The 26,496-nt window shown below is 47.7% G+C and overlaps 1 protein-coding gene across 2 annotated transcripts in view; it reads left to right on the top strand.

Moving 5' to 3' along the window:
* The window catches only part of GPR107 (G protein-coupled receptor 107), a 71,341-nt gene extending 56,403 nt beyond the window's left edge, over positions 1–14,938 (top strand). For both annotated transcript variants that reach the window (XM_063081760.1, XM_063081759.1), the window contains exons 16-18: positions 753–836; positions 2,090–2,211; positions 9,792–14,938. In XM_063081760.1, the coding sequence (XP_062937830.1) occupies positions 753–836; positions 2,090–2,211; positions 9,792–9,888 (303 nt within the window). In that variant the 3' untranslated portion in view covers positions 9,889–14,938. The remainder of the gene's footprint in view (positions 1–752; positions 837–2,089; positions 2,212–9,791) is intronic.
* The last annotated feature ends 11,558 nt before the right edge of the window (positions 14,939–26,496 follow it).

Here is a 26,496-nt window from a genome sequence, read left to right as displayed (position 1 = left end):
CAAGTGTGTCTGGCCTGGCCTGCAAGCTGGCCACCCTAAGCTTAGGCCCAGTGAGCAATCCGTGCTTGAGTGGCCAGCAGGTTGCGTCCTTGTCACAGTGAAGAAATGAAGGCATTTTCCCTTGCTAGAGTACTTGTTAGTATTTGTACTCTGAGTATGGACCTCAAATGTTTATAGCATCTGCTGATAAAGAGACTCAAAGCCAGCATTTTTCCTGTGTGGCTTTATTTTGCTATTACTACTGGTAAATATCCTTCAAAACCTGGGAATAAAAAATATTACCCTTTGGAGATTGAAATCAAGGGGTTGTGTATGTGGATAGAGTGAGGAAGAGTTCAGAGCAACCATACTATGGTGTCTTGTCCTCCCTGTTGGATATGGCTATTATCAATATCTTGGTCACCTAGAGATAGTGAAGAAATCCTTTTAAGTGTAGTGTTGTGAGTGGAGTAGCCATCTCTCTCGCCGCTGAATTTATTATTTTTTATTTTTTGTGGCTGGCCGGTGCAGGAATCCGAACCCATGACCTTGGTGTTATAAGGCTGTGCTGTAACTCTCTGAGCTAACCAGCCAGTCCCCTCTGCTGAATTTATTAATTAGAACTATAAGTGTCAAATAATTTTCTCCAGGAAGTTTTGTTTTCTGTTTCATAGAAACGGAAATAGTTACTCTGTGAAAGCAAATTGTTGGAAGAGAGTAGTGCCCTAATTTCTGTGGTGATTTTATTTCTTGTTTGTTTCTTCTTCGTATAGATTGTGTGTTACATATACTTCACCAGGATCATTGCATTTCTCCTAAAGCTTGCTGTTCCGTTCCAGTGGAAGTGGCTCTACCAGGTATGCTGCTCATAGGGGACAGTGCTAGAGAATTTATGTCTCAGGATGAAGTCTTGGGTTATGTGAGAAATCTGGAAATAATTGCATTATTGATTTTTAGTTCTCAGTGTTAAAAATCTTTGAAAGAGAAAAGCCTCAGGCAGAAAGAGTAGTAAGATTTTCCCTGTATAATTAAAATTTAGATCAGACATCTAAATCTTTCTTGGGTTATAGGGCTTAGAATAATTTAGAATTCAGACCTCCCTTCTTCTTTGCCCATTATTATTCCAATAATAAAGTATCTTCACAGTATGCTAGAACTAGCTTAACTGCTAGAGCCACCAAATTGACTTTTTCTTGAAGAACTCTTGGTAGGAAAAAGTGGGTATATGATGCGATCTTAAGAGATACCAGTGAGAAAAAGGAACCCTCCTACACTGTTGGTGGGACTGCAAAATGGTGCAGCCTTTATGGAAAATGGTGTGGTGGTTCATCAAACAATTACAGGTAGATCTACCATATGACCCAGCTATTTCACTGCTGGGTATATACCCAGAGGAATGGAAATCATCATGTGGAAGGGTTACCTGTTCTCCCATGTTTATTGCAGTGCTATTTACAATAGCCAAGAGTTGGAACCAGCCTAAGTGCCCATCAGTGGATGAGTGGATAAGGAAAACGTGGTATATCTACACAATGGAATACTACTCTGCTATTAAAAAAAAAAATGAAATACTGTCATTCACAGCAACATGGATGGACGTAAAGAAAATTATATTAAATGAAATAAGAGAAATACCACATGTTCTCACTTATTTGTGGGAGCTAATAAAAATAAATAAGTAAATATACAAATGAACGGGGGGGTGGGGGGAAGAAGACACAACAATCACAATTCCTTGAACTTGTTAAGACAAGTGAACAGATATGATGTTGATGGGGGGAGGGGGAGAGAGAGGGAGGAAAAGGAGGAATTGGTAAAGGGACACGAAAATCAACTATATTCAATATTGATAAGTTAAAATAATTATTTTAAAAAAATATATACCACTGAAGACAGGTTAAAGCAGGAACTCAACTCATCTCTGGGCAGAATGCTCCTGGCTTAGGCTTCAGCAAATCTAAGGAAAATGCTGTCTAGCAGTAAACTCTGGCATTTCAGTAATCAGTGAGTGGTAGATTGTGGAGGATGTGTCAGTTTGTTTAGTTCCACTGCTTTCTGAAGAACAGTGTTGCTAATTCCTTTATTTTGGGGTGATTTTTTAAACTTACAGCTCCTGAATGAAATGGCCACGCTGGTATTCTTTGTTCTAACGGGGTATAAATTCCGTCCAGCTTCAGATAACCCCTACCTACAACTTTCTCAGGAAGAAGATGACTTGGAAATGGAATCTGTGTAAGAAATCTCCTTTCTTACCTCTCTTCCTTGGCCCCGACCTCTTTACCTCACTAAAAGCAGCACATGTGAATTGGACCAGCTGCTCTCAGCATTTTGTTGCTCCAGAGGTGGTTCCTCTATTTTTAGCAGAAGGAAGTGGACTCTTGAGCCCCAGGCTGTCTTACTTAGTTTGAAGCACAATATTTGCCAAGCATTGCTCAGTCTTGTCAGGGAAAATGGAACTTGCCATTCTGTTAAGCATCATTGGAGCCTGCTTCTGATAACTCAGTGGCATGAAGTTGGGAATATACTTGGCCAGTTCAAAACTGTTGAGAACAGGCAACCCCACTTCCTGTCAGGCTCTGCCATTAGGAACTTATGTCTGAAAATGTGATCTTCTGAGTTGTCCATAAGTCTGCTAATGAGCCTCAAACGTCCTTTATCATCAGATAACTAAGTGGCTTTTCACAGCCAGCACAATGACTTTGACCTTTATCTGAGCACTAAGATGGGTTTTCTGAGCTGCAGGGTAAGTGACTCTAGGGTCCTATTTTCTGGGAAAGGGCAGTCATTTTCTAGAAAAGTAAATGGTGATGAAGCATATTTGCTTGCTACTCTGAAATGTGATAGGCCATTGTTGTGTTTGATGATTAGCCTAAGGCTGAGTTTTCCCCTTTCTTTTTCATTGGTATCAAGTATACTGCCCCCAGCCCTGGTAGCCTTTGGCTTTTCTTGATTCAAAGGCTGAGATTTGGCCCATGCTAGGCTCTGCTTGATTGTCAGGCAGGTTGGGTGGCATGGGATAACTGTGCTCAGCTCCATTGTTGGAACAGTAAACTGCTAATGGGCCCCAAACACATCTCCCTGTGCAGAGGAAGAAACACCTTTTTATAGACAGTAGAGGGAAAAAATCAGGGTGACCATCAGACATGCCTAATCTGGAAGTAGCAGAATCTGAGCAAGTGACTGTTGGCTAAAGAGGCACAAATGAGAGCCAGCCTGGTGAGCAGCAGCATGAGTAAGTAACCTAAAACCTGGTATGTTTACCCAATTCCAGGCTGAGAGACCTTTAGCTTGTTCCATCGGTGTTATGCAGAGTTGCTCTGGGGCAGGCAGCTGGAGCTGAAAGACTGGGTCATTCTGCTTTACTGACTTGTCCTCCACAACAGCAGTGTGGGGTCCTGTTCCCCACGTCCTTTCCCTCGGCCATTACATCCTGAAGTGTGGATGCATGGTGAAGGTATTTTTGTCTCGTAGCAAAAATTTTTTAAAAAATTTTTGGTGTTTGTTTTTCTGTGACAATATTTGATGATAATGGTAATCAATTTAGCAAGAAGGTGTTTGTGGGAATCAAGGGAGGGAAAGGAGAGGGAGTAGATGGACAGACCACCAGACTAGTGGGAACTAAACAGTGTGTTCTTTATTCTGGCAAGATTTGGGCAAGGTTAGAATGTTGGAGTCAGGGAGAATCCCTTGGTTGCCTAAGCTTACAGCCCTAAGACAAGGGGAAGAGTGTGTGATTATGCTGAGTGGTTTTCCGTGGCTTAGTGTGAGCCATACTGTAATAGAGAAGTGGGCTCTTCAGTGGCTGAAGGGCTGCATGTGGAACAACAGCTACAGAGATAGTCAAACTAAACGAGAGTTGTATTTAGGGCGGTGATATTTCCAGTGAGAACAGCTCAGTTTAGCCTGTGAAACAGAAGTAGTTTAGGAACTGATTGATGCAAAGTGCCTTTAAGTCAGCAAGGAAATCATTCTTGGGAAGTTCTTCTGGGGTTTCTCTTTAACTAAGAATGCTACTGTTGGGAAAGTCCTGTGGATTGATAAGATGTGACAGAGCAGAACCGGCCTGAGACGGCAGCTCCGCTGTCAGCCTGCTGTCAGCCCGCCTTCCAAGCTCACCTGCAGGTGAGTGTAAAGGCTAATTACAGCTTCTTGGGAATGACACAGTGCCCAGGGCTGTCATCTCTCTCTTCCACTTGGTTGCTGTTCCTGGATGGCACCTCTTAGGTCCTCCAGAAATAACTCAAGCCAGAGGCAAGCAGAGCCCTTGCCTCTGTTTTCTGGAAGGTCATTAGCTCCCTGTAAACCGTCATCAGTGGGTGTTCCCTGAAAAAGGGAGCTAGGTCTGATCTCTGCCACAGGACAAAGAACCTCTTTATGGGAAGTAACATTCCTTATGCCTTCCACCCTGCTGCCCCCCACACTCCCCCATTCAAAACAAATCTACCCTATTCCTAAAGAGTCTTATCCAGTAGAGATGCATGAACTCTGACCTGGGCCATTCGCTGACTTTATTGACTGAGATTCTGGTGGTTTCTTTTTCCCATGTTCTCACCTCTTTTATCTGAAGCTGGGCTGTGGGAGCGCAGTCCTGCTTGTTGATCCCAGGACTAAGACCCTCCCCTTGGGGTAGAGTGCTTCTGGAGGAGCCTCTTCCACCCTCCTCGGACCCTGGCCTGCACGCAGTTGGCACAGCTGCCTCCTGCACAGCTGTCACCCCTTAGGCCTACCACGGCTTCTCTCTTTGAGCTTGGGAATGAGGGCACTATCAGAGGTTATGCTGACTTTCTCTTTCCCTTCTGTTTCTTTCAGCACCCCTCTTGGGGCTTACCAATTTTGGTAACAATTTATCATTAAAAAAATCAGCAAGTTAAAAAGTAATGGATGCAGTTTTAATTTATCAGATTTGGTAGCCGCCTCCTGTGCTATGCATATCTTCGATGTTCTAAATTATTTCTGTCATCCTGAGAAGTGAGTGAGAAGAAATGTTTGGTGTGGGTTCCAGGGCTGGAAGTTGTCTCCTGGGGTTTGCATTCCAGAGTGCTGTCCTCAGGGTTGCTGTTAACCTTCTACTTCTTCCTACATTCATTTGGGTGGATGGGGAACAAAGGTGGAAATGGGAGTCACAGACTAAGAACTGTCTCTTAATCAGGCCTCTCCACATTTCAAGTTCAGAAAACGTGTCCGCGGGCCACTTAGGCCCAAGCCACATTCGATTGCAGTCTGGTGTGGCAGAAGGAACCTGTGTTCATTCAGCACTTTTAGTTGCAAGCACAGAGACTCAGGGTTTTGCAAGGAGGAGGGTGTCACCATTTAGATGCAGAAGGAAAATGAGAGGCAGCCCTGGGTTGTCTGCTCTCTCCATCTCTGGTTTATAAAGTGCCCATTCCTTCTCGCAGGCACCTCTCTGCTCCACTCCATCTGTATTAGTCTGTTTCTGTTGCTTATATCAGGATACCTGAAACTGGGTGATTTAAAAAGAAATGAAATTTATTTCTTACAGTTTTGGAGGCTGGGAAGTCCATGGTCCAGGGCATGCATACGGTGACGACCTTATTCTTGGTGGTGACTTTCTACAGCAATGCAAGGTGTCACTTGGTGTGCATGGGCTGAGCAAGAGAGAACTAACTTTCTCACTCATTGTCCTTATAAAGCCATCAGAACCATGCCCATTACTCCATGAATGGATCAACCCATTCACGAGAGCACAGTCCTCACAGATTTCATTGCTTCTTAAATGCCCTACCTTTCAGATACCATAATTGGATTTCCTACCCTCTTAACACTCTTACAATGGGGGTCATGTTTCCAATACGGGAACTTTTGGGAAACATATTTAACCCATAGCACTGTGCTCTGCAGACTCACCTGTGCTGGTCCCTCTGCTTGGCTTAGCAGAGGGAGTACCACTGCTTGGCTTAGTGCTGATGCCCCCTGCCTCAGACTGGCTTAGGAGCTGCCAGCCCTTGAGGCAGGTGCCCTCCTGAAGTCAGGAGTGGCTCAAAGAAGTGCTTCCCTGAGCAGCACTGGAGGTAACAACAGCTTCTGCTGGAAGCACATGTTGGGTTTGGCAGGCAGAGAGGCCAGTTCACTGTGCGTGGTTGTGAGTGGCTGCATTAGTCCTCTGGGGGGTGGTGGAGTAGCAGCTCGTGCAGAAGCCCTGCCCTCAGGGAGCTAACTGGTAGTGTGGGAACAGTGAGACCAACAGGAGGTGTGCTGTGAAGGAGGTCTGCACCTGGGGTGAGAGGAAGGGCGTCTCACCAGGCAGCAGAGAAAGAATGAGTAGAGCAAGAAGGGCAGGCCTCACTTCCTGTCTGTGGAGTGAGTGGTGGGGGCTGTGACCTGGGCAGCTCCTGAGCCTGTCTCTAGAGCCTCTGAGATGGAGTTTACACTGCAAATCACCACAGCCATTGCTTAACCTGAGCTTTGTAGAGCACCTTTCTGTACTGCTTGTATGGCATTTGAAAATGGTTATCTGGGGTGCAGGTTGCTGGCTGTGTGTTGGCTCTTCAGCTGTTTGGTCCCCTTCAGTGTTGGCTCTGAAACTAAGACACCCAGGGAGGTGCCTGCAAAGTTGCTGAATCTCCATCTCTGTGGATCCCTGCTGGGGAGACTTTAGGGTGTTAATGTAACCTAGGTCTCCTTTCCCACTGCTGCAGTGTTAGAACTGCAAGGAGAATGGCTGGCACCAAGTCCGCAGCACTTGGGCCCCAGATGTCCCTTTAACTTCCCAGAAGGTTGCTGGGGAAACAGGATGTAGTTGTTGTCCCCCAGCCCAGCTCACCCCCAGTATCTGCCGTCAGGTTTCATCTCCTTCTGTTCACTTCATCAGTTCAGCAGCTCCCAGTCCTGGCTTCATGCTGAACCCCACCACCACCTGCCCCACCTCTGACACCCTCCTGGGCTCCCATGTGCCCTTATTCCCATTCTCCCTCTTATTCCTAGCACCATCCATGCCCAAAGCCACCTCTTCCATCTCTTCACTGAGCGCTCCCCAACCTCCAGCTCCAGCCCACTCGCCTCTCCTGAGCTTCAGGCCCACCTGCTCACTGTTATTTCAGACTTGAAACTGCAGTCTTCCCAAGCTTGACGCTCTCCCTGCATTTTCCACAGGCCTTAATGGCACTGCCATCCACCCAGTCACCAACAGCAGAATGTGGGTGTTGGCCAAAGCACCTCCCTCTTCCTCAGCCCACGTGGAGTGAGTGACTGTATCTTGTAGGCCTAACTTCATTTCTCTTACCCCCAGCCCCCTTCTCCCAGTGCCCCTGCTTTTGTGATGGCTGATTTCCTAACTTCTGGTCTTCCCTTCCTGTCCATTCTCCTGGGCTGCCAGAATCACTTGTAGAGTGCTTTTGAAGGGTAGGCTCCCCAGCCACTCCCCTGGCGGCTCTGATTCTCAATGCCTAGAGTTCAGGTATCTATGCTTTCTACCTCCTTCGGGCATCCTGAGCTAGAGCCAAGGCGGAGAACCCCTGGTATAAGAATCAAGTCTGTCCACCAGTAACAGGCAGAAGAGGCTGCCCACAGCCCTGACTGCCTGTGTCCACCCATGACTCTTCCTGCCTCTTTCCTTCACAGACTGCTGTAGGTACTGCTGCGACTACCTAGCATTCCCTAACTGCTTAGCAATCCCTGAAACTTTTTTTTTCTTCCATGCCTTTTGCCTTCTTTCCAGAAACTTCTCTGCCCTCCTCCCACCCCTCCATCTTACTGACCAGGTCCTCCTCATCTTTCAATACAGGCTTCAAAGCTTCCTCAGTTCCCCAAACCGAGAGTATTCTTCTCACCCGGAGCCATTTCCAGCCTGGCTTGCAGCACTCCTGTGTGTTGTCCAATGGCTTGTGTTGATGCTCTGTAAGACTGGCTTTTCTACTGGGCTGTGGGCTCCCTAAGAGCAACAGTCCTATTTTTCTTCTCCTCTGGGACTTAGCACCAGGCCTGTCTTGAGAGAATAAAAGCTGTTTTCTCAATTAGACCATCACCTGGAAAGGATTATTTTCTCAGGAAAAGCAAGCTAGAAAATGTTTTCCCCAAGCCTGCTGTCAGACTTGAGTCACAGTGAATGTGCTTCTGCCTCTCAGTGTCAGTGTGTGGTGAACTCCTTGTCCTTTGGTAACAAGGTGCTTTAATGATAGGATAGTTGTATTATTACTGGGAGTGTTACTGAAAGACTAGAGATTGCATTTCCTGCTGATCTAAACAGGCGTGGAGGGTCTGCTGTGCTGGAGCTGGAAGGCTATGGTTCTCTTGCTCATGCGGAGGCACTGCCTCCCTGTCCCTTCAGGAGCAGCCCAGTGTGCTGTGATTCCTCCTGGGGAAAGTGTGATCTCTTCCTAAGGAGGTCAGGCCTAATATGTGAACCAGCTGATGGGCCGTGATGCGGGGTGGTTTCAGTTGAGGCATCTCCTTTGTCTTGGGGGTGCCTTTACACTCACTGACAGCACCTGTGGGAATCTCTTAGTTCCCTTGAGAAACACATTCTGGCAATATACCTTGTCCCAACTTTGCCACAGGTACAAATAACCTGTGAGTCTGAGGGACTCTTGTTGAGAAAAGTCTCAACTCTGGGGAGGACTGGATGGCTTTGAGGCCTGGTTACAGCAGCAACTTGGTGGCAGGAATGAAGGAGGAAGGAAAGGAGAAAGTTTTTTTTCACCTACCTCATAAAAACATTTATTTACCATGAAGTGCAGGTGGGCGCACTCTAGTTGTGTCACATATAAGGCCAGTGTGTCACCATTTGTAGATGAAGGGATTAGGTAGTTGGTGGAGGGATAAGCTGGGTCCATGAAGAGAGTCTGTAGAGTTGATTGATTGAATTTATTTCACTGATTAGGAAATTCCTTTTGGTCCATGATGGGGGAACACAAGTGCCTCATTGTTTCCTCTGTAGACACTTAGGGAGATCCTGGGCCAGGTAGTTTTTGACATTCAAAATCTCTGCTTGGTTTCTGCTGCTACTTACGGAGCCCCCAGTTCCTTCATAGATACAGGACACCTTAGAACCTATCCAGGTCACCTTTTGTGAGGTAGGAGGTTGTCTTCTCATAGACCTGGCTGGTATTCACTGTGATGTAGAGAGCTGCCTTGCTCAGCCTCTCTTGCCCTGTGAGACCTGCGTTCTTCCATTTCTAAGTGTCACGTTTGGTGAACGGCTCTATTACTGTGAATCACCAACAGAGTAAGACCCCTGCCCCGGGAGCTCACAGAGTGGAGGCAGAGGCCACGTGCTGACTGACAGCCATGTGGCCTGGATTTGCAGAGAGTAGCTAGTTCTCTGTCTGTAGTTGTCAGAGAATCTTTGGGCCCGCAAGGTTCCTCCAAACCTGTGGTTCTGTCCCATGACTCAGAAATGATCCTTTGTGGCTGGTTATTATAAATGTCTGTACAGCTAATTAGCTTTCTCTTCTGAATGTTAATTATGATTCAGATATTGGTCTCATGATCATAATTATTATACTGAGGGGATCTTCAAGACGTTCATAGAAAGGTTCATATTATTTTTTAATTCCATTTTCCACCAACTTTTTGAAGCACCCTTGTATATGCAATGTAAAAATTCCGGAGGTCATAACAAAAAGAGATTAATGGTGATTGTAATAATGACAGCTGGTATTTGTTGATTAGGCACTTTGGAGAATCTCTTTTTTTCCTCATGACAGTTCTGGAAAGTGAGAATTATTTATCATACATAAGCACAGAGAAGTCAAGTGACTTGGCCACGGTTACACAGCTAGCAAAGAGTGGGCCAGGATTCAAACCCAAATCTGTCTCTGATTCTAGATCTGTTTTCTGTTTTTTTCCTTGTTCAGAGTGACAACGTTAGGGGTGATGGAGAATATGAAGAAAGTCAAGAAGGTGACCAATGGCTCTGTGGAGCCCCAGGGTGACTGGGAAGGCACCGTGTGATGGAGCCAGCCTGAGGAGGACGCTGTCAAAGGAGACTTTTAATTTATTAACAGTCTATTGGTGAGCAAGAGCAGTTCCCGGCAGTGAACTAACTATCGGCACCTCCCAGCAGTGACACCACAGAGCACGTGGCTGGGAGCAAAGTGCCACGGAAACCTAATTTTGTATTCTCTTTTGTGGAAACTGGATTTGGCTGGTTATAGGCAGCTAGAATTCTCCTTCAGGCAGGTGGGGAGGGAGCGTAGAGGAGAGGGAGGAGGACAGAAGGAGGAACTTATTTTTAATTTAAATTTTTTTACAATTGGGAGCTCTGAGGTATCTACAGCCATGATCCCAAGTGTGTTGTGGCATAGAAAGGGGTGTTGGTGGTGGGGAGGTGGGTGGGAGGCATGTGTCTGCTGCCAGTCACAGTACGGGAGCAGGGCTTTAGGAAAGGGTCACATGTCTACTGATGACACAGGGACTACAAAGGAGGGAAAGGGACAGTCTCATTTCACCTTTGGGAGACAAAAATAAATGAAATTAGGTTATTCTAGAAAGCAAAGACAAAACCCAACTTAGTGTGTAGCACCTGCCCCAGGATTCCTAGCCCTGAATTTTGCCTCAGACCTTTATTTCAGATACTAAAAGTGATCAGGAACCAGCAGCTCTAGAGGCCCAGTAGTCTTCTTTCTAAAAGGGCTCTGTCCTCTGACGGCTGTAATGTCACTGTCAAGGTCGTGATCCTGGAACACAGTCCAGCTGGTGGGAAATGGGTTTCTTGATTGAGGTGTATTCTACGTTGCTTAAGGGATGGGAAGAAATGTATGTGTATGTTACAGGTCAAAAAGCATCCTCCTATAGGATTTCCCTGCACATCTGGCTCTGCTAGCTGTCCAGAGCAGCACTGTCTTGTTTCCCTCTCCTCTTATAGCTTGTTTCTATTTTGTGTGATCAGAATTTGGGGGGAAAAGGGAAGGAATTTTCCTTAAGGAGCAGCTAGGGGCAGAAAAGGGTAGTGTTCAAGCAAATATTAATGTACAGCAAATCATCATCATTCAAAGCTTTTTCTATAGGCTAGGTAAGCATTTTAAATAGATGAATTAAACAGACTTGGTTCCCATATTCCAAGAGTGTATGTATGTGAAGAACATGAGTGTGATTAAACAGAGTTTTACTCTCAGGGATTTCGGGATGGTGAAGTCTTTCACAGAAACTCACGAAAGTTCCCTTCTGAACTTTCAGATCTTGGGGATGAACCCAGCTGCCTAAAGGGAACAGTATTGCAACTCACAGATAAGCCATTTGATGATGGGGCAAACACAGAAGGTCCATTGTGACTTGAGGTCTTATCAGGAGACCAAAACATGGCCCCAGCAGGAAAGCTACTTAGTGCTTAGGAGGCTGGCTGGGTAGAGCCACTTCCAGAAGCTTGAGCCCAACCCTGCCTGGGCTTGTAGGTGAGCTGTACCTGCAGGAATAGGGGCCTTGGGGCTGGCTGGGGGAAGGGGATGAGTAGGACAGTCACAGTCTCTTGGAGTTGTTTTCTTGCCTCCAGCTCAGAAGAGTCAACCAGAAACCATAGGATTTGGGGGTCACACTTACAATCCCAGGTTTGGGAACCTGGAAGGGTTTTACTCAGAAAACAGTTGTTTTCTCTCTCCTGTGCCATTTCACTTCCTAAATGACCAGCACGGAAGTGGGTATCCTTTCTATGCACTTTCATAAGCCCTTGTGCTCTGCCCAGCCCCCTATTGGCTACTGTGGAGGAGGAGCAAGTGTCTTCTCGGGCCGTGGCTGCTTGTCTCTCGGCAGGTATTTTAGGGGAGTGTTTGTGCATCTTCTCATCTTCAGGAGAAGGGTAAATATGCCCTACGTATTCATGTAAGGGACCCCTTTTTTTTAAAGGTAATGTGGAGCTATGTGACAGGAGAAGGGGGATTGGATGGAGGATGGGAACATTTTTAACCCTTTCTTTTCCTGCATGTACACACAATACCAGCTCTGCAGAAATGTGTCTCATGCTGGGACCACCAAAACCCTCCTGGGTACTTCCCTCACAAGAACCCATTTGCTGTTTCTCCTGCAAGCAGGTGTTGTTGACCAGGCGATAGACTCCTTGGCAAGAACAAGAAACCTCCCTACTAGAAAGAGTCTCCATGGAGGTATCCTCATTTCACATGCTGGATTTTTCCAGCAAAGAAGCCTGTGAGTGGAGGAGTGAGAGGGAGGATGAGAGTGTGTGCGGACAAGCGCTGTTGGGCCTGGCAGTCAAGGCCAGAGCCTCAACGAGCACGCTAGCTTGTGAACCCAAGCACCAGGACATCTGTGGGCTCACTCACAGAATGGCTGAGTGGCTGCACTTCTACAGTCCTGATACTTCCAGAACAGGACTGTACAGATGAGATAAAGGAGTATTTTTAAAGTAAAGGCTGGCTACGGCCTTCCCCAACTAGCAGGTCATCTGCCCATATATAACTGGTAGAAGGTTTGAAGTCAGACAGATGATTAAGAAAAATCAAAAACCCAGCCTAAGATTGGGAAAACAGGTGGTGGTTCCAAGCCCTTAAGAAATCATTGAAGTTCTCCTTTCCATTCTATAAATTTGTCTTCTTTTTCTCCATCACTTAATAGCTGTGATCCAGCGTTCAGCTCTGCTCTTGAGTAAAGATGGCTAATTGGGGTCCAAAACCAAGTAGTTTCACCAACTCACAAGCCGCTTCCTGCAGCCTGATTTTCACGATCCACTTTGGCTTATTGTAATGTGGTGTTGAGCGGTTAAGCCCTTGCAGTCTTTCAGGGATTGGGCAGAAAAGATCGCGTGCATGTTGCAGAGCCATTGGTGGTATTTATAGCTTCACTTTGTACTCCTACTCCCTGTTTCTGCCTACGCAAAATATCCATGTTTCCTTTGAGAAATCTGTTGTGGACTGGAAGTGCTGCTGGCTGTGAAATTTAATAAAGTGTGTGTATTTTGCTAGAAAATTATTTCTTGGGCAATAAGAACAATCATTGATCTGTTAATCCTGGCTCCTAACAGTGGCCAAGGGCCATCAGCCTATTTCTTGGTCCCTCAATGCTTTAAAATTTAAGTAGCAATGGATTTGATAATGCTGAATACGACTCTGGTGAATTGTTGGCTCATTTTCCTGTAAGGTGAAGCTTGCTCCAGTGTAAAAGATGGTTTCTCAGACTATGGCATGAGTCAGTTCAGTTTTCTTCCAGGAAACCACTTTAGAGTAAAATATCCAGGGTTTTTTCCTCCTGGACATGTCCAGCCAGCCAAAGCAGCACACAGCCTCGTAAGTCTACCCCACGTGACAGTTATGGCAAGATTTCCACTCCTGCTTTATGATCTCATCAGGATCTCTGCTCTTGTCTTGTTCCACAACCTGCCCGCCCTCCCTCCTTCTTTCCTTCCATCTTTCTTCCCTTCTTTCTTCCTCCTCCTCCACCCTGCTTCTGCTCGTGCTGTTGATTCCACATAGGCTTACTCTGGGAATACGGGCTGAAGGCTTTGGTGCATTGCAGCATTTTCTCCCAGCAGCTTTGTGAAGGGTGTATTTCCTAAGCTAAGGAGAATTTCATCAAGAGAGTGCATGCTAATACCGTATATTATTGCTTTGGACTGTATGTGATGGTCTTCACCCACACTAAAATGTATGTCTTGCTTTAGTACTTACAAGAGTCTGTTGCAAGGAGACAGTCCTTACAGGCAAAGGAAAAGTAAAAGGTGCTTGTTTTAATTACAAATAGCATTCTGGCCATCTCTCCCCCATCTTGAAGCATTTTCTTCGAGGAAGGCTCTTAGAACATTAGACAGTCTGATGGGTTGTTGGCCCCGCTCCATACACCCAGTAAAACAGCAGAATGGTTCATACTTCATGCTGCCAAGCTGCTGAATTTCAAAGGACACAGATCCTAGCCCACTCCTCCACCCCTGTGTCCACACTCCACACCTCACCTTTGCTTTCTCTGACCTGCTCCTGGCCTTATAACAGATTCACATGCACTAAGCCCAGGAAGCCCATGGCCTGCTATGCTTTGCTTTCCCCTTTAGGATTCAGTAAGTTAATGGTTCCCACACTAAAGAAGTTAGACTTTGGACTCAGTACCTCTTGGTATATCAAGAAGGTATTCATCTGGAACATAGCAAATGTTCTAAAAGATCTCCTCTTTATTCCAGTTTTCCCTAGGGTGTTTCTGGCGGGGAGTCTTTAAAAGACATCTACCTAAGTTGATGCTAATACTCGTCACCACCTGGAATGTAGTTCTTGGTTGGCAAGCTGAACACTCCCCATATTCCCTAGGGGCCTCTTTTGTAGTCTGGCGATGTATCTGTGTCCTCTCTGCATGGTTTATGCTTAAAAAAGAGATAAATGCCTTCAGATGGCTCACTGCTAGGGCATGGGACATGCACATCCCCTGAGATACTGTGTGAGAAAGCACAGTGAGGGAGGGGACAAGTGAGGCATGAGGACTTCGTTGTGTTGTCAGGGACCTGTTGGAATTCTGGTGGCAGGAAGTCTGTAGACAGGCCATTTGGGAAGGAGGAATTCTGGATGAAGTCAGTAAATGTCAAAGTGAAACAGAAAAACTAACTTACCCTCAAGACTCTAAGTTTATTTTGAGGCAATTGTTTGAGGTTTTGCAGTAGGCAGCCAAATCAGACGTGGGAGCCAGAGGGTCAACCTTCTTAGCATTTACTTACTATTACAGGATCCAGAAATCCTGTCCCCACAAGCGGGGGGTTCTTGGCTCCTTAAGCAGCTTTTGCAGATTGTAGATTGCATTTGCCTAGTCATGTGACCTTGAAAGAAGTCAGACATATTTAATCCAGAAGTAAGTTTCATTTGAGGGAGGGCTTGCAGGTGTGTAAATATCATTTGCTTTCCTTGTTAGATTGGGATGCAGAAGGAGTTTTCAGTATTTTTTTTTTTTATTAACACTAATGACCATTGAAGAGTATTTATGTAAACATGTAACGGGCGGGGGCTCAGACCAGGGTGATGTGTGGGATAAATCCTCTCGCTGTGATGCAAATGTGTAAAATAAAGATTCTGTGACAGAATGCATGTTTGTAATTCCGGGTAGTCACTGACTCCTTGGTGCTTTCTCTTCTCCACCTCCCTCTCATCATTGTTTTCTTTGTGATTTTTGTTCATTAAATTAGTTAACTGCCTTCCACCTGCTCCCACTGACAGTAGTGACACCCACTAGACAAGTTCCAGGTATCTTGGCAGGTCTGTGGCAGCCACCATTAAAACTCAAATGGCTGACAACCAATCGTAGGCTACCGATGTCCTGCCTACACTGGAGCAGGCGGATGCCTTCTGAAGCAGGACGTACGCACTGCTGCCATGTGAGGGGAGAGGACAGCAGAGACTTGGTCGAAGCCCTCACTGCAACAGGCTTAAGTGCACCTCCTCCTAACGTCGGTTACCAGATAGCTCTGCGGGTTATCCCACATCGCAATCAGAGAAACTCAGGATTTTAGACCCAAAGCATTTTTAGAATCATTCAGCCCCAAAGCCCTTATTTTACTAAAATTATTTTAAATTGAGGTATATTTACATATAGTATAATTCACCTATTTTTAAGCATACAGTTCAATGAGTTTTGACAAATGTACATACAGTTTTGTAGTCTCTACCTGGTCAAGATAGAACACATTTCCCTCACCCCATAAAGTTCCCTTTGCCATTTCCCAGTCAAAACTGCCACTTTCTGAAACTACCACAATCACTGCTCTGATATCGACACCATTGATAAGTTTGCCTGTCCTAGAACTTCATATGAATGGAATCGTACAGTTTGTCCTCTCTTGTGTCTGGCTGTGTTCACAGAGTGTACTGATGGTGATTCATCCTTTTAAAGCCCTGCCTTTAAAGCTATAAAAGTTTGGACCTAAAGGTGATTATACCACTGTCTCCACCCCCTTACCCCCAATTTAATAAATGTCAAAGCTGAGGTGAGAACCCAGGTTTCCTGACTCTGACCTCATTGGAGTGACGAGGATTAAGTGAAGGGCTTGGCTCAGTGCCCAGCACAGTAAGAGCTGAGGAAATGGCTCTGTTGGTTCCTGCTGTTGTGTTTACAGAGTGATCCTCAGTTCACCATGTTGTAATTGAGAATGAAAAGGAATCTTGGAATCCATGTCAGTTGACCAGGGTTTTCCAGTTAATGGTCATGCCTCACACCTACAGCTCTTGTCCCTGACGCCCCAGAGGCCTTGGATTATAAAGGTGTCTGTGGAACAAAGCATGGAGGGGTGCGCATTCTGAGAGTGGGGAGCCCAGGATCCGGAATCCAGGATGAAAGCTACTGAGGCAACTCAGGAAGGGGACAACTGAGAAAAGATGTGGACCTCGGGGATTATCTAATTCAGGGGTTCTCAAGCTTTAGTGAGCAGCTGAATCCTCTGCGGGGCCCGGAGTTTCTGATTCAGTAGGTTGCCTGTGGGCCCTGAGAACTTGCTTTGCTAACAAGTTCCAGATGGTGCTGACATGGCTGTTCTGGGCCACACTTTGAGAACAGATTTGACCCAGCTCCTTTCTTGAGTCATATGTCAGTCCTTCAGCTGGCATGTGTATGAGTGCCCACCTTGCACAGAGCTCCTGCTGGACATGCCAACAGCAGCTCCGTACCTGCCTGGTGGGGTTGCAGTGGTGACTGGGTGAGAGGTCAGAGGCAGGCACCTGGCTGTACTACTGCTCCCCTGAGCTGTCCTAAATGGGCCCCCAGCCCCGCTGCTGTTCCCAGGTCTCACTGGCTGCTCCCTTCTCCACAGCCAGCCTAGAGCTTTCTCAGAAATGCAGCTGCCCAGGCTGCCTAGAGGTGAGCTTAAGGAGCCCTGGTTCCTGACACTCAAGATGTGGATTTGGCCTTGGAAAAGCCTGGGCCTGGGCGTCTAGCACAGCCTCACTGGCTGAGCCTCGCATCTTCATTTGCTCTGTCTCGTCATGGGAAGAGCCACCTGGCATGAGGTGAGTGTTCAGCAACTACGAGCCCTCAGGAGCAGGTGCCTGCCCCTTGGGCTGGGCCTCGCTCAGCAAGACTGCTTCTGAGGGGTAGGTGGTCTCGGGACGGCCCCTCTGCCTTCTGTTGTTTGTTGAGCTTTCCATCACTAGGGCGTTGACTGCCATAACTCCAGTGTGAAGCCAAGGAGACCAACATGGCCTGCTGGCCCAGAAGACGGGGGCATATCAACCCTGCTTATTGAGGTTATTGAGTACTTACTCTGTGCTAGCACTGGAGCAGGCCTGGGTGTGGTAAGTACTCAGTAAATGCTGACTGGGTGCTTGAGTCTCCACAGATTCCCCAGCAAGGCACACAGAACCAGCTCCACTATTGACATACGAGGGTACTTCAAAAAGTTTGTGGAAAAATAGAATTGAAAGGTAATACTAAACTTTACATGAACTTTTGGTGAGCAGATGCTTCCTGGGAGGCTGCGCTGGTCTGCTCCAGTATCTCATTTCTTCCCTGTGCAGGAATCTTGTCACAACATTGGTCGTCTCAGGCTGGTGCACTCAGGTTGGCAGCTGTCTTTGGCGGAAAAACGTAATCGTCAACTGCTGCGCCTGGCTTCTTCCCACCCTCCCAACCCCATCCCCATCCCCACCTTTCTTTGGTGTCACTTGATCCCCGACTCCACACCTTCACCCTTTCCATTTCACCTGACCCCTCCCATCAGCAAGAAAGCTTGATCAAGTTTTTCCCATTAAGAAAAGAAGCTTCCCTTGACAGCAGCAGCCTCTCACTTCCAGGCCAGACCTCTCTCAGGTCTACTTTACCTTCTAGCTACCCCCACTCACTGCAGTCTGGCCAACGTCACCTGCAACCTTTGGGGGCTTGGTTATTTTCTCTCTTGACTTAGCAGCTTGTGACATGGGAACAGTCTTCCCCTCTTGAGATGTCTGCCACCACCCCTCCTCACGGTCTTCACTAACCAAATTGGACTTCCTGTAGTGCTTCTCTGTCTGCAGCTGCTTAGTCAGAGTCCACTTCCTGTGTCCATCCCTTCAGTGCTGGGTTCCTGGAGCTCTGCCCCAGATTCACTCTGGGCAGTCACCATTCTGTCTGACACCAGGATTTTATTTCAGCCTAGAGCTGTTCAGAGTTCCTGATATCTTCCACTGCTGCCTCCTGGACTGTATTAAAGGCATGTCAAAGCCACACCTCCAAAATGAAATTGCCACACCCCTCCCCAATCCTGGTAAATGTGATCTAGGTCCAAAACCTGGCCCTTGTCCTTGATGCTTCCCTTTCCTCACCCCCATTCTAGTCCTGTGATTCCAGTCCACCCACTGCTAGTGCCCAGGCCACCCTCACCCCTCATCTGGATTACAGCATTAGCTGCCTTCCAGCTGGCAACCTGACCTCCAGTCTGGCCCCGCTTCCAGTCTATTTGGCATGTGTTAGCCAGAGTGACTTTTCAAAAGTTCCTGCCCACTGTATTCAGCACAGAAGTACAAAAGTGAGCAAGGAGGATACAAGATCAATATATGAAAATCAATTGCATTTCTATGTACTTGGAATGAACAGTCCAAAAATAAGAAAACAATTTCATTTACAAGAGCATCAAAATACTCAGGAATAAATTTAACAGAAGGGCAAAACTTACACTCTGAAAACTATGAAATGTTGAAAGAAATTATAGAACTAAATAAATGGAAAGATTAGTGTGTGTGTGTATGTGTGTGTGTGTGTTTGTTGTGTGTGGCTAGTACGGGGATCTGAACCCTTGACCATGGTTATCAGCATCAGGCTCTCCCAGGTGAGCTAACCATCCAGTCTCCCCTTTGCCTGTTTCTGAACTGGGCATTTGTTTTGTTGTTGAGTTGTAAAAGTTTTTATATATTCTGGACATTAATCCGTTTCAAATATATGATGTGCAGGTTTTTCTCCTATTCTGTGGGTTGCCTCTTCACAATGTTGATAGTGTCCTTTGATGCCCAGAAGTGCTTAATTTTTCTGAAGTCCAACTTACTGATTTTTTTCTTGTTTATGCTTTTGGTGTCGTATCCAAAACATTATTGCCAAATCCAGTGTCATGAAGCTTTTCCTCTATGTTTTCCCCTAAGAGCTTTATAGTTTTAGCTCTTACATTTAGGTCTTTTATCCGTTTTGAGTTATTTTTGTATACAGTGTAAGGTAAAGGTCCACTTTCGTTCTTTTGCATGTGGATATCCAGTTTTTCCAGTACCATTAGTTGAAAAGACTGTCCTTTCCTCATTGAATAGCCTGGGCACCTGAATAGGCATTTCTACAAAGAGGATATACAGATGGCCAGCAAGCACAGGAAAAGATGTCAACATTATTTGTCATCAAGGGAATGTAAAGCAAACTGTCAGATACCACTTCACACCCACTAGGATGGCTAGAATCAGAAAGACAGATCATAACAACTGTTGGTGAGGACCAGAGGAATTGGAATCCTCGTACACCACTGGTGGGAATGTAAAATGGGACAGCTGCTTTGGAAAAGTTTGGCAGCTCCTCTAGAGATTAAGTGTACTTACCACATGACTCAGCAATTCCATTCCTACATGTATAACCAAGAGAAATGAAGACGTGTATACACAAAAACTTGTATACAGACGTCTATGGCAGCATTATTCATAATAGACAAAAAGTGGAAACAACCCAAATGCCCATCACCTGATGAATAGATAAATAAAACATAGTAGAGCACAGCCTTATAACACTAAGGTCATGGGTTCAGACCCCCTACTGGCCAGCTGCAAAAAAAATAAACAAAAAACATGGTATAGCCATACAATGGAATATTATTCAGCAATGAAAAGGAATAAAGTAGTTATACATTCTACAACACGGATGAAACTTGAAAACATTATGCTAAGAGAAAGAAGCCAGACACAAAAGGTCACTTATTGTATGATTCTGTTTCCATACAATGTCCAATGTCCACTTGTCCATATAAAATCCAAGTTTATACACGTTTAGAATAGACACATCTATAGAGACAGAGTAGATTAGTGGTTGCTTAGGGTTAGGGGGATAGGGGTTGTGAGGGGTGAATGCTAAGGAGTATGAGGTTTCTTTTGGGGTGATAAAAATGTTCTAAAATTGTGATGGTTGCACAACTGTGAATATACTAAAAATCGTTGAAATGTATGCTTTAAATGGGCAAATTATATGGTATGTGAATTATATTTTCCTAAAGGAGTTTTCAATAATAGATCAAGGAAAGTACATAAGACATAGAGTGATCTGAGCTGAGAGGTGTCTGTGGGAACACAGAACTGGCGCACCCAACCCGAGCTAGGTATGGTCCAGGAGGGCTTCATGGAGGAAGTACCATCCAAACCATCCTGTATAGGATGCATTAGCTTGAGGAAGCAGGTGGTGGTGAGAAGGTATCTGGGCAGGGAGAAAGGCATGTGCTAAGGTCAGTGATGAGAAGAGTGTTGTGGGGGACATCTCTGGCTGCCTCTCTGGCCTTCATCCCGTTTTCCCTATTCCAGACTAGACCTCAGTTTTCTCAGGTCGTGGTTTAGGTAGGATGGACTCCACTCCTAGCTCTAGGCTTGGGCCTTGTTTGGTTTAAGCTGATCAGCATATTTCTTGCCTCTCCACCTCCTACACTGATTGGTTCAAGAACAGACAAATGATTCCATTCAGGCAAACCTGGGCCAATGAGACCCAGTTCTGGAGTCTTGGTTGGCAGGATGGGGGTGGGTGAGAAAGTGGGTCACTTTCAGCAAGATCTGAATACCGAGTAGGAAGCCCTAAACTGCTGCCTGCAGCCCAGTTGGAGAGCCTGCCTGAGAATGGCCCCAACACTGAAGAAGCAGAGACAGACGGGAAAACCAGAACCTACATAGGCTGTGAGTCCTGGATCAAGCCTTGCCTGAAGGCAGATGCTGCTGGACTCTTGAGTTACTTACATGAGTCAAAAATTCCCTTTTGCTTCAGCCAGTTGGAGTCAGGTTTTGTGTTACTGTGAAGCGGTTCAGCAGACCACCACTCTGCCAAAAGGAATGCACAAGGCATCAGAGAGCCTGAGCAGGCTTCACAGTCTCCCTGGAGCATCTGGGAAGGCTCCCTAGAAAATGGGCAGAATTCTGAAAGAAGAGTAGTGGATAGTTAGCAAAGGAAGGGAAAGGGCTGTCACGGGGAGGATGATTGATACAAAGTGTCCTGCCTGAGGATCTGCTGATGACATTCATTCATCATCAGTGGCTGGAGAATGCTGTCAGGGCAGGCAGCCAGGTGGAACTTCAGCCTGTCACAGAGAGGGGCCCTGACCCCAGACCACCACTGACAGCATGAGAGGGGACTGAGTTGGTGCTGCCCCATGGATGAGGCAACACCTTGTTCTAAGGCGAAGTCTGAGGGACAACTGACTTGCCCGTAGCTATCCAGAAGTCCTGGACCAGGAGCCTGGGTGCTGCCTCCTGGACCGTGACTAGAAGCAATAAACCTTCCAGGCCTGAGCCTGGGGTAAGGCTGGTTTTGTTGCTTTTGAGAAAAAACTCACTGACCCCATTTTGAATTTTCACCCGGGCTCCTTTGCCCTCCCTGCTTTTCGGTGAGTCTGACTCTGTCTCCTGCCTTTTCGTTGTCCAGCCCTTAAAAAATCCATCAGCGGCTGGCTGCATTGATTTTTAATCATGTTTTACCTCCATGTAATGAGTCTCTCTGGGCCTTTTGGGGAGCCACTTTTAACATTAAGCCTCCAGAGCCTCTTGTGCTGGGCTGATTCAGACAGAATTATTAACAAGGCTGTATTTATTCCTCTGGAGGGGTCTCCTGGGAGCCCTGACCACGCAGCAAAGAGGAGAGAGTCCAGGGCCACTCAGGCAGCAAAGGGCCTGGTAGTTGCAGGGCCTCCCCCACCCTACTGCCTTCCAGGCTAAGCTGTGGACTGACAGAGACAAGTTGGAACAACTGGCCCTTAAGTTACCTCCAAGCCACCAGCCCATTAGAAGGAGCCCAAAACCTACACATCCCTTTTTCTTATTTTCATCTATCCCCTGCAAGGGCACCCTATAGCCTGCAGGGCCCTGCAATAAGCTTGGTGTTGAAGGGTGTCTTAGTCTGTTCCAGCTGTGATAACAAAATACCATAAACTGGGTTGGCCTAATAACCACAGAAATTTGTTTCTCACACTTCTGGAGCCTGGAAGTCCAAGATCAAGGCATTGGCAGATGCAGTGTCTGGTGAGGACCCCTCCTCACAGTCATCTCTTGTGTAACCTCCCATGGTAGCAACTCTCCAGGGTCTCTTTTATAAGGTCACTAATCCCATTCATGAGGGCTCCACCTTCAAGACTAAATTGCTTGCCAGAGGCCCTACCTCCTAATACTATTATATTGGGAGTTAGGATGTCAACATACAAATTTGGAGGGGACAAAAACATTCAGTCCATAGCAGCATGTTTCCTTCAAGTGGAGCAGGGCTGAGAATCACAAGGAGCTGGGAGAGTCCAATCTCCATGGACTTTCCCCCATTTCTGCCCTGTCCCCGCTTCCTGCCCCAGCACCTGGGAGCCAGCTCTGGGCAATGACCTGACCTGGCACAGCTGCACAGGAAGCACAGGATAGGGGTGGAAGGGGCTGCTCCGCACTCCAGATGCATTTCACAACCTGAGGGAGCAGATGCCATTCTTTTACAAAAGGAAGCTCCAAGGAGGTGTGGGCTGCCTCCCTGGGCCTTTGTAACTTTTGAGTGTTAGTGCTGCCTCTCTGTTCCCCAGAATCCACATGAAGCCCTGTGGGTGGGTCTTTGAAGGCTGGGCAGGAATCCTGGACTGAGTGCAGAACCCCAAGCCAGGGCACTCAATGGCCAGCCGCATCCAATTGTGGACTTCCCCAGGCCAGAGTGTTGGGAGCCAGGTGCTGCCTTTGGCACAACAGCATATGGGTGATGCCTCAGAGGTGATTGAGAATGAGGCCTTTAAGGATCAGCTGCAATTGAAGGTCCTCCACTGGTTGCTAGAGCCCAGAAAGGGAGCCGTCAAGCTCCATCTGTGAAACTTCAGAAGCCTCGCTGGTGGGGTCCCCACGGGCCCTCCCAGAGCCACTTGGAAGAAGAGGCTGTGGGAGAGGGGAGCAGGTAAGAAGAGTGTCTCTTATCCACTCAGTGACTGCTTGGTAGCCCCAAGTTATGTGGACCCCTCTGCCTTCTGTCAGCACTGGTGAGTGGTGACGCTGGGCAGAATGACATGCAGAGCACAATCTCTGCAGCTAGATTCAGGGACATTTTTGCACCACAAAGTGAGCCCAGCAAGTGGCAAGCATGCGCAGACTGGGGGCGGGGGGTCGGACAAGCCTGATTTGAATCCCCTATGGCCAGTCAGCAGCTGTGTGACCCAGGCCCAGCTCCTTGATCTCCCTGGGCCCTGCTACCTAATTCACGGGGTCATGAGAAGGCCCAGTGAACTGATGCATGGGAAGCATTTGGTGCACTGCCGAGGTGCAGTAAGTGGTAGCTGCCACTGCTACTGCTGGACTTCTCACTTACCAAGGCTACACCAAGTTCAAGTCTGAAAGCAAGAGCAGCTGAAGGACTCCAGAGAAGGCAGTGTGTTCTGTTTCTATCCCAGTCAGCTCTGATGCCTCAAGACTGGACCCCAGTTTAGAACTGTTACAGCACATAGTGTCCCAGCTGGAAGAAACCTGGAAGCTCCTCATTGTACAGGCAGGGAAACTGAGGCCCTGAGAATGAGAGTGACTGTCCAAGTCTGCACCAGAAGTTAGTGGGCCTGGAGCCGAGAATAGTGGACTAGGCATTATTGGATTCAGTGTGTGGCTGACCTCAAGATGACTGATGGAATTAATGTCATGGCCAAAGAGCGGGTGGGGGGTGAGGGGGGGTCTGGAGTCAACATTCACCCATTCAGTGGTATTGTTCAAGCTTTTGCCTTGGGTTGGGCACTGGGCAGGCAGCAGTGGCAAGACACATGCAGCCCTGCCCTCACGGGGCCCCTGGTTTGGCTCGGAGATAACAGATGTATAGGGGGTCTGGACCCCAGGAGAGCTGGGCCAAGCCCTAGAGGCCATCTGGGGCTCTCCTAGGACCTACCCTTGGATCTACCCAGAGGAGTCCATGTCCTGGCCCTGGCCTGGGCACTCCCTGGCATGAGAAAGGGCTTGGCCTGACTTGGGGAACCATCAGGAATATCAGCAGGCATCATGCTGACAAGCTGGGCGCAGCTCCCTGGAACCCAGAATGCTGATGGGCTCCTCCTCTGAGCATCTCTGAGCTTGGTCCTGGGACAGCCCACTGGTTGCTGGAGGCTCAGCTATGAACCCGGCCCAAGTTGCAGAACAGAGAATCCTCTCCCCATGGGGAGAAACAAGCCTCAGTCCTCCTTTTTCCCATCTGTAAGGTGAGTGCGTTGGACCCAGTGTCTTCAAAGGGTGGCTCCCAACTTTGAGGTTTCTGGAATTCTGTGATAGGTGGTATTTAGAGTGTCTGCTCAGCCCCCCTTTCCTGAGGGTGGACCTCTGAAGCCATAATTACATGACCCCACCCTCGCTGGCCATGGCTGATTGGACTGGGGCAAGCACCTGGCTCACATGGACCAATCAGATCCTTTCTCCCAGATTTGGAGTTTATGGCTCCCTAGTCGGTCTGTGGGCAGGTGAGCTGGAAGGAATGTAAGACTTGGGCTGGCCTAGGAGGTGCAGGGGAAGCTGTCTGCCAAGATAGAATCTGCCCCAGAGAGGCAGGGGCCTGGGAGTTTTCTCCTAACCCCTCACCAAGCAGCATTCATTCCCCATTCTTCTGGAAAAAGCACCCAATTTACTTTGAGGACACTCCCCCTCCCCCACAGGGAGCAGCCTTGGTGGGACTGTCCAGCCAGCTGCCCTGCCTGCCCCCTGCCCCGTGTGGTCCTGTGACCCCTGCATGGCCCATCCGTCTCCCAGGTCTGAATTTTGAACAAAGGGCTGAAGAGAGGGGAGAGTGGCCAGAGCCGATGGCTATGTCCTACGATGGACACAGCCTGAAGACGCCGTTCCCTTGTCCCTGCCCTGTAGCTCCCAGATCCTGGGGACTCCTGGGTCCTGTCTCTCCTCAGCTGTCCTCCACCTACTCCTTCAGTGCCCATCCTGAGTGTTTCCATGTGTACGTTGTCAATTCTGCTGCCACGAGCCACCTTTGGTCTCTGTTGTGGGAACCCTGGAACCTTCATGTCAGAGAGGATGCAACGCCCACCCCGTGGCTGTCCTTACACGCGGAGCCCTGGCTGCCTCTCCCGCCCTCCTAGCAGACCCCCTGTTTTGCTTCACTGGCCTGCTAGCCTTGCTGGAGGATTTCCTGACCTTCCCTCGGATGCAGATCACTAGAGAACACGGCTGTGCTCTCCTTTCCAACCTTGCCTTGGGGGAGGCTTTAGCTCAGCCCCCACCTTCTCGCTGGGACTCCAGGAGGCTATGGCCAGTGGCCATTTTCAAGGCCAACCTCACTTGAGGTCCTCACTGAGGTCTTGATACCTACGAGCAGGGTTGAAATTCAGAGAGAGTACGTCTTCCCCAGGCTCCCTGGGCAGCCAGAGGCTTTGAGGACCATAACAGTCCATCTGGTAATTGTTGTCCTATGGCCCAGTGGTCATGGGCTCTCAGGAAAGACAGTGAAGAGGTCCCTTCTCACATGAAGGGTGCCCAGGAGAACTGAGGAGGGGGCCTTGTCCCCAGGCCAGATGAGCCTTGCACCTGTTCTTTAGCAAGCTGGCCACATGTTCATCCACAGATCCACCCAGATCAGCGACTCTGCATAATGACCGCATCTCCTGCAACAGGGGAAGGCTTTTCAGGGCCCCTAAACAGCCCTGCATGGGAGCAGGCACCCAGGGTACCACCATCCCAACTTACAATGGAGGAAACTGAGGCCCAATGCCTGGCCCCAAGTCCCACAGCCAGTACTAATGCCCAGATTCCTGCAGGATGTAGGGTCCTTTCCACAGAAAGTGTAATTAAATGATTTCCTTTTTCCTTTGCCAATAATAACCATAACAGTAATATTGTTAAAGCAAATATATTATTATTTGTCAGTAATAATAATAGTCAACCTTTACTGAATAGTGCTAAGTATTCTACACGTCACTTTATTCTCATAACGCCCCTTATGAGAATTTTTGTAAGGGGAGGTGGTGTTTTTATTATCTCCACTTTACAGATGAGGAAACTGAGGCTTAAGGTGTTTAAGTAACTTGCCCAGGGCCACACAACCAGCAAGTTCAGTCCAGCTCTAGGGCCTGTGCTAACCACTGTTCCAACCTGCTTTCCTCGAGAGGGAGGAAGTGATTGGCTACTTGCACAGGCCTCTAAAAAACAGACTAGCCTGAGGGTGTGGCTGTGGGAGACAGCTCTGATGTGGAGGGGTGACCAGCTCTTCTCCAAACCCAGCGTTGCAAAGCACTATTTATCCCAAGTGGGTGGTGATTTACTCCAGGTGAATGTAAGACCTGCTACCTGGCAGGTAAGATGGGTGGGAAAGACTAGAGGACTCCTCAGGGAACACTGAGATACCTGGTGCCCAGGCTGACTCTCCTCCTGGTGACCATGGCCAGCTGCATAATGGTTCATGCCACTCTCTCCAGCTGAGCCCCTGCCTGCCTCGGTTCCTCCCAACACGATGCTCTAGCAGCCACTATCC

The sequence above is a fragment of the Cynocephalus volans genome, chromosome 17 (genome assembly GCF_027409185.1).
Source record: "Cynocephalus volans isolate mCynVol1 chromosome 17, mCynVol1.pri, whole genome shotgun sequence".
In the NCBI taxonomy this organism is placed as follows: domain Eukaryota; kingdom Metazoa; phylum Chordata; class Mammalia; order Dermoptera; family Cynocephalidae; genus Cynocephalus; species Cynocephalus volans.
Note: the sequence above shows the minus strand (reverse complement) of the source record. Positions and strands in the feature narration are given on the sequence as shown.